Genomic DNA, 8,309 nt, shown 5'->3' with positions numbered 1-8,309 from the left:
CAGTACAAACAATTATTTTATTCTTATTATTTTTATACAATACAATTGTAAAGAATTACTGACACTGATAGTCTATCATTTTTTTAATATTTCATGGAAGGTTATATTATATATATATATATATATATAATATATATATAATATATTATATATATATATATATATATATATATATATATATATATATATATATATATATATATATATATAATATATATATAATATATATATATAAGTTATTAATCTGAGCTCATATGATATGGGTGGCCTCTTTATTCAGTCAATTAAGAAAGTTACTCTCTGATTGTGTTTCTAAAACCCTTATACAATTTTTCACAAAAAATGATTTACTGAGGAGTTAAATTACTGAGGTAATTTAAAGGAAGGTGAAAACTGTCACATTTAGCTATCACTCACACTAGAAGGTGAGTGACTGCTTTATTGAACAATTATCTTTAAATTTCTTCAAATCTGGTTTTCTGTGTTACAGTATTACAACAGAAACAAATCAGGCTATTTGAAGGCTTTTATAAGATGCCTAATTTTTTTGCGGATATCAGGAAAGTTTAGACCATAAACAATAGGGTTTACAAAGGGTGGTATAACAATAAATTCAAGTGAAATGACAACACTCAGCGCTATAGGAAGTTCCCCATTCATAAATCGACTCAAAGTGAGCTCACAAAAAATAGCAACTGAGAAATTTAAAAGGATAACCATGTGTGGAATACAAGTTTTATATGCTTTGCTCCTGAACTCTCGTGTGCTTCTTTGACAAATTATAATAATTCTCACATAGGTATACAGTATAAAACTCAAAGGGATAAAAATTGTTGTGATAGTTACAATCAGGCCATAAATATTATTAATAGTAATGTTCACACATGAGAGTTTGACAATTTCATAGTTGTGGCAGTACACCTTTAGCAATTTGTTACCACATATTGTCAACCTTGCAGTCAAAAGACCACTAATACCAACAAAAATAATTGGATAAACCCATGCTATAACTAATAGAAAAGTTAGAAACCGTGTGGTAATTATGTTGTTGTAATGCAAAGGTTTACTGATGGCAACAAACCTATCAAATGCCATTAACATCAATATTGTAAGTTCAATAGCTGCATATGAATAAATGACAAAACTCTGTATAAGACATGCTTCAAATGAGATTATATGTTCATCATAGAGCAGGTCTGTCAATAACCTTGGGAAAAAGCCAGCTGTACCATATACAGAGTTGATGGACAAGCATGAAATCAAAATGTACATGGGCTGGTGCAATGTCTTTTCCAGAAATATTACAAAAATAATAAGAACATTAAATAATATGACAGCACAGTAAAAAATAACCCCCAAAGTGAAGAAAGCATATCTTATGCACCCAAGATTTTCAAACAACATGAAGTAAAAATATGTTCCATTTTCCATTTTCCTTACACAAGAAAAACTTTCATTGACCTGAGGAAGAGAGCAAACAAAGTTCATATGTTTTTAGACCATAAAATAAATAAACACACAAACATTCAGCTTAGAATGTTTAGCCACAGTGTCTCATACCATGTAGTGAGACCCTAACTGTAACGTCTTAAGTTTGATTAGTAATATAATAATCCTTTAGTCAACAATAATTCAACTTAAGCACAGCAATAATTCTACAGTCTAAGTATAATGACGTTGTTGTTGTTTTTTAACATTACAAACATTATTAGAAATACCTTCTGTTATAAACTCTGAAATGCCTATCATTGCATCTTCATTAAAATTGCAGGTAATGAACTCTATTTGTGTTCTGATATAGTTGGACTGTGGAGTCACTAGTGCATGCTAGTGTTTTTATAGTATCAAACATGTCTCAGGAGGCATGCTGTGGCCTCTCAAGTCCTCTGAAGTTGGATTTCATTGGAAACATAAATAAATAGCATATATGTAAAACATAAATAAATAGAGCATATACATTTAGCATAATTCTCCCTTTAGTGCTTTTCAAACTTTCCACTGCAAATAATAATTATTTACTCTTCCCTCACCACCATTTTTTTGTATAATTTTCACAAAGCTTTCATGGCCCCCAGAATACTTTGTTGTATGAATATCTGAACAAGCAATATATCAAGTCAAGTCACCTTCATTTATATAGTGCTTTTAACAAATCACTGTTTCAAAGCAGCTTTAAAGTGATAGGAAATTAAAGTAACAGAGATTGTTTTGGCTTTACAGCAGCTCTAGAATAAAGTTATTGTCCAGCTAAAGTTAATTTTGATTGATTCACTTCCATTGCACAGATCATTAGTTATTAACTTAGGGGGCGCTAACACGACACCGTTCTAACAGAAAACCCTTAACGTGCTCCGGCCCGCTCATTTGAACAACAACAGTGCTTGGTGGCTCGTTTTCTTTTAACATTTTTTTTCTTCTACTTTTTGCGTGATACTTTGAAAACGCGAACGAATTAGCGCCCCTTGTGCTTTCACACCAGCAGTCTGCAAGCAACTTTTTTTTTTTTTTTTTTACTGCTTTTAAAACAATCCCTATCACCTGTAGAAACTGTTGTACCCAAAAGTTCTAATAAACTCCATTAACTTGGCCATTTCCTACATTAATATTAATGCCTCGATTCCACTGAGCGGTACAGGACAGTACAGGATAGTACAGTACAGTCCAGTACAATTCGGGACGGTAAACCCTAATCCGGCTTGTGTTTCCACCGCCAACAGTACCCTTATTTGATAGGCGTGGTGTATGCCGGAAAGTAGCTGTCAGGTGGAATATACAGCGGACCCAAATGCAGAGGTGAATGCAAAATAAAGTTTATTAACAGCGAAACTGTAACACAGGAGACTGTCGTCAAGGAAGACACAGATCTGAAGTAAGCACAAACAATGTGGCTCTAGCAGGTGAACTGCCGATGCAGAGAGTCCAGCGCAGAGGGAAATAGGCGAGCGGCAACAATGCTCTGTCCCCGAGCAGCGAGGATGATAACTTGCAGGTGGCTGGTTAGATGACTGGCCACAAAACAGCAGGGTAACTGGGCAGAGAACAATGTTAATGATCCAACACAAAACTCACGTCTGGACAGGACAGGACAAGACAATCTCCATGGAAGGAAGCACTGGCAACAGACAACGAAGAGTCAGAGCATAAGCTTGTACATTGAACAATAATCCGACAAGGAAGCAGAGAAAACCAAGACTAGAAGTAGTGGAGAGAATTAGAGGAAAGGAGGAACAGGTGAGAAGTGATCAGTGCAAGTGCTGATCAAAATGAGGAACAGCTGCGGGTAGTGTGACAGAGAGAGAAAACATGAATGAGAGTGTAGACGCAGCGCGATCGCTGATTAGATGAGAAACAGCTGAGTGTGTGTGTGTGTGTGTGTGTGTGTGTGTGTGTGGATGAGTGAACCACAGACAGGAAAACAGAGAGAGAGAGAACCGGATCGTGACAGTACCCCCCCCTCAACGAGCGCCTCCTGGCGCTCCCAAGGGTGGAGCCTGGCGAGTGCGGTGGAAGTCCTCGATGAGCGAGCGATCCAGGACGTCCCGGGAGGGAATCCAGCTTCTCTCCTCAGGACCGTATCCCTCCCAATCGACCAAATACTGGAAACCGCGACCCCTGGGGCGAATATCAAGTAGCCTACGGACGGAATAAACAGGAGAACCCTCGACAAGAACGGGAGGAGGAGGAACGGGGCGGGCGGGCATCCGAATAACGGGCTTAATACACGACACATGGAATACGGGATGGATACGGCGGAGATGGGGGGGTAACTTGAGCTTAACAGCGGCCGGACTAAGAACCTTGACAATTGAGAAAGGCCCAACGAACCGAGGCGAGAGTTTGCGGGAGCTGGACTGAAGAGGCAAATCACGAGTGGACAGCCAAACTCCCTGGCCGCAAATGTATCTGGGAGCCTTAACGCGACGGCGGTCAGCGGCTAGACGGGAGCGTGTCTTAGTACGGCAAAGGGCAGTTCTCACTCTCTTCCAAGTGCGACGGCATCTCTGAATAAACGCTTCGACGGACGGAACGGACGCCTGGAGCTCTTGTGTAGGGAACAGTGGAGGCTGATAACCCAGGCAGCAATTAAAGGGGGATAACCCAGTAGCAGACGAGGGAAGAGAATTGTGCGCGTATTCTGCCCATGGTAACTGTTCGCACCAGGATGCAGGGTTCTGAAACGCCAGACTGCGGAGCATTCGACCCAAAATCTGATTAGCCCGTTCAGCCTGTCCATTAGTCTGGGGATGAAATCCTGACGACAAACTAGCAGTGGCGCCAATCTGTCGACAGAATTCTCTCCAAAACTGAGAGGCAAACTGTGGACCCCTGTCCGAGACAACGTCAGAAGGGAGGCCATGGAGCTTAAAAACGTGATTAACCACCGTCTGGGCAGTCTCCTTAGCGGAAGGCAATTTAGGAAGCGGGATGAAGTGTGCGGACTTAGAAAAACGGTCGACCACAGTTAGTATAACGGTGTTGCCCATGGACGATGGAAGACCGGTTACAAAGTCCAAGGCTATGTGAGACCAGGGACGTGACGGCGTGGGAAGGGGTCTGAGTAAGCCGGCGGGAGGAGAATTACTAGACTTAGTTTGGGCGCAGACTGGGCAAGAAGAGACAAAGCGGCGGATCTCCCGTTCTCTGGTCGGCCACCAAAATCTCTGACGTATAACGGCCAGCGTACCTCTGACACCCGGGTGAACGGCTAATTTGGACGAATGACCCCAGCGAAGAACGGCCGGACGAACGGACTCAGGAACAAATAACAACTGTTCGGGACAACGTCGAGGGGTAGTAACCCGCGCAAGAGCCTGTTTAACGACCCGTTCGACTCCCCAGATAGTAGCCCCAACCACACACTCCTGGGGAAGAATGTTCTCCTTGGTTGAGGCATCCTCAGAGGAGCCGAAAAGACGAGAAAGAGCGTCAGGCTTTATGTTTTTGGAACCAGGTCTGAAAGAAATCGTGAAATCGAATCGGCCAAAAAAGAGTGCCCACCGAGCCTGACGAGCATTGAGCCTCTTCGCGGATCTTATATACTCAAGGTTACGGTGATCCGTCCATACTATGAATGGACACGACGCCCCCTCCAACCAATGACGCCACTCTCCCAAAGCCAAGCGGATGGCAAGTAACTCACGGTTACCCACGTCGTAATTACGTTCAGTAGGCGAGAGACGGTGAGAAAAGAACGCGCATGGGTGAACCGTATCATCAAGGGACGAACGTTGCGAGAGCACCGCCCCCACCCCCACATCCGACGCGTCGACCTCGACGATGAACTGCCTCTCAACGTCCGGGGTAATAAGAATAGGGGCAGTAGTAAACAAGGTTTTCAAATGATCAAACGCAGACTGGGTCACATCGGTCCAAGAGAAACGAGTCTTGACTGAGGTGAGCGCAGTGAGAGGGGCGGCAATTTGGCTAAAATTACGAATAAATCGTCTATAAAAATTAGCAAAGCCTAAGAAACGCTGGAGAGCGATACGTGAATCGGGAACTGGCCAATCTGACATAGCTTGTACCTTGGAAGGATCCATACTGATCCCCTCAGCAGATACGACAGAACCGAGAAACGTGACGGACTGAGAGTGGAATGTGCACTTCTCAGCCTTGACAAAAAGGCGGTTCTCCAAGAGACGCTGGAGAACGCGACGAACATGCTGAACGTGCACCTGAAGAGAGGGGGAAAAGATGAGTATATCGTCAAGGTAAACAAACACGAAGATATTAAGCATATCTCTCAGGACATCATTAACGAGGGCCTGAAAAACAGCTGGGGCGTTGACCAAACCGAAAGGAAGAACCCGGTATTCGAAATGCCCGAGGGGTGTGTTAAATGCGGTCTTCCATTCGTCTCCCTCCTTAATACGTACTAAATGGTAAGCATTGCGCAGATCCAATTTTGTGAAAACCTTAGCCCCCTGCAAGATCTCGAAGGCTGAGGACATAAGAGGTAGGGGATACCGGTTCTTAACCGTGATGTCATTCAGCCCCCGATAATCAATGCAGGGGCGTAAGGAACCGTCTTTCTTCACAAAAAAAAACCCAGCGCCAGCGGGAGAGGAGGAAGAAACGATAGTACCTGCCACAAGGGATTCGGAGAGATATTTCTCTAATGCCTCGCGTTCAGGAGCGGATAATGAGTACAACCGTCCGCGAGGGGGTGTGGTCCCGGGGAAAAGTTCAATACTACAATCATAAGGTCGATGGGGAGGAAGAGAAGTGGCCCGGGAGCGACTGAAGACCGCCCGCAAATCGAGGTACTCCCCCGGCACTCCTGACAAATCCCCAGGCTCCTCCTGAAACACAGAAACAGAAGAAACAGGAGAAACAGCAGACACTAAACATTCAACATGACACGACAGATTCCATGAGAGAATTGAACTATTGGCCCAGTCAATATGAGGATTGTGTTTAGCTAACCAAGGGTGGCCTAAAACAACAGGGGTAAAGGGGGATTGAAAAATAAAAAAAGAAATTGTCTCTCGATGGTTTCCCGATATGATGAGACTCACCGGAAGGGTGGTACGATGAACCTTGGAGATGACGCTGCCATCCAGGGCGAACACAGGGGTGGAATCCTCCAAGTTCGTGAGCGGGAGACCATGCTCGAGCGCCCACCTCTCGTCAATAAAGCTGCCTTCGGCCCCAGAGTCGATAAGAGCCATACAGGAGACTGATGAAACAGACCAGCAGAGGGTGACTGGAAAGGTGGTGCGAGTCCCAGACTTTGGCGATGGGGAGAGAGTAGTTGCGCTCGCCAGTATTCCCCTGTCTACTGGCGAGCTCTGGCTTTTACCGGACAAGTCGAAACAAAATGACTGGCAGAGCCACAATAGAGACAAAGACGATTCAGTATGCGTCGTTGGCGTTCAGCAGTCGAGATGCGGAGCCCTCCTAGCTGCATGGGCTCAGCCTCTGGGTTGCCCGGGAAGGAAACAGGGAACGTAGGTGGTGTGATTTGTTGCTCGGTCTTCATACCCCGAGCATGCCGGCGCAACTCAAAGCGCTTATCGAGACGAATCGCCAGCTCCACCAACTGATCAAACTGGGTAGGAATCTCGCGAGCATAGACCTCATCCTTAAGATCAGTGTTAAGTCCCTCCAGAAAGCGTGCAACTAGGGCTGGCTCATTCCACCCACATGTGGTAGCCAGGGTGCGGAATTCGATAGCGTAGTCCGTCACAGTGCGCCTCCCCTGGCGAGGCACAGCGAGTAAACGGGAAGCCTCTTGACCATGAACGGAGCGATCGAAGACCTTGACCATCTCCTCTTTGAACAGATCATAACGGTCAGTAAGGTCTGATTCCATCTCCCAGACGGCGGTTCCCCACTCGCGTGCCCTGCTGGTCAGCAGGGATATCACGTAGGCAATGCGCGCTCGGTCCCGAGCATAAGTGGTAGGCTGCAGGGAAAACACAACCTCGCATTGCGTAAGAAAAGATCGGCATTCTGTTGGCTCACCGGCGTAACACGGAGGATTGTTGATCCTGGGCTCGGAAGCATTCTCCCGTTGAGCAGGTCTCTCCAGATGGAAATGAAGAAGGCGAGAAGATAAATCAGTCACCTGGGCAGCCAAACTCTCCACGGCACGTCGAGCCTCCGAAATCTCCTCCTCGTGTTTTCCCAGCATAACTCCCTGCACTTCAAGCGCAGCGCGAAAAGGTGCTTCCTCTGCTGGGTCCATCTTGGTCGGATTATTCTGTCAGGTGGAATATACAGCGGACCCAAATGCAGAGGTGAATGCAAGATAAAGTTTATTAACAGCGAAACTGTAACACAGGAGACTGTCGTCAAGGAAGACACAGATCTGAAGTAAGCACAAACAATGTGGCTCTAGCAGGTGAACTGCCGATGCAGAGAGTCCAGCGCAGAGGGAAATAGGCGAGCGGCAACAATGCTCTGTCCCCGAGCAGCGAGGATGATAACTTGCAGGTGGCTGGTTAGATGACTGGCCACAAAACAGCAGGGTAACTGGGCAGAGAACAATGTTAATGATCCAACACAAAACTCACGTCTGGACAGGACAGGACAAGACAATCTCCATGGAAGGAAGCACTGGCAACAGACAACGAAGAGTCAGAGCATAAGCTTGTACATTGAACAATAATCCGACAAGGAAGCAGAGAAAACCAAGACTAGAAGTAGTGGAGAGAATTAGAGGAAAGGAGGAACAGGTGAGAAGTGATCAGTGCAAGTGCTGATCAAAATGAGGAACAGCTGCGGGTAGTGTGACAGAGAGAGAAAACATGAATGAGAGTGTAGACGCAGCGCGATCGCTGATTAGATGAGAAACAGCTGAGTGT

At 45.3% G+C, this 8,309-nt stretch overlaps 1 protein-coding gene across 1 annotated transcript; it reads right to left on the bottom strand.

Annotated features, from left to right (window-relative positions):
- Window positions 1–513: 513 nt before the first annotated feature.
- LOC306997473 (olfactory receptor 51E1-like) lies at window positions 514–1,431 on the bottom strand (the record flags this gene model as incomplete). Its single annotated transcript, XM_079610777.1, has 1 exon — window positions 514–1,431. The coding sequence occupies one exon, from the start codon at window positions 1,429–1,431 to the stop codon at window positions 514–516; it is 918 nt and encodes a 305-aa protein (XP_079466903.1).
- Between the last annotated feature and the right edge of the window lie 6,878 nt (window positions 1,432–8,309).

Source organism: Phoxinus phoxinus (assembly GCF_949152265.1).
Source record: "Phoxinus phoxinus genome assembly, chromosome: 4".
Classification (NCBI taxonomy): Eukaryota; Metazoa; Chordata; class Actinopteri; order Cypriniformes; family Leuciscidae; genus Phoxinus; species Phoxinus phoxinus.
This window is presented reverse-complemented; position numbering and strand designations above follow the sequence as displayed.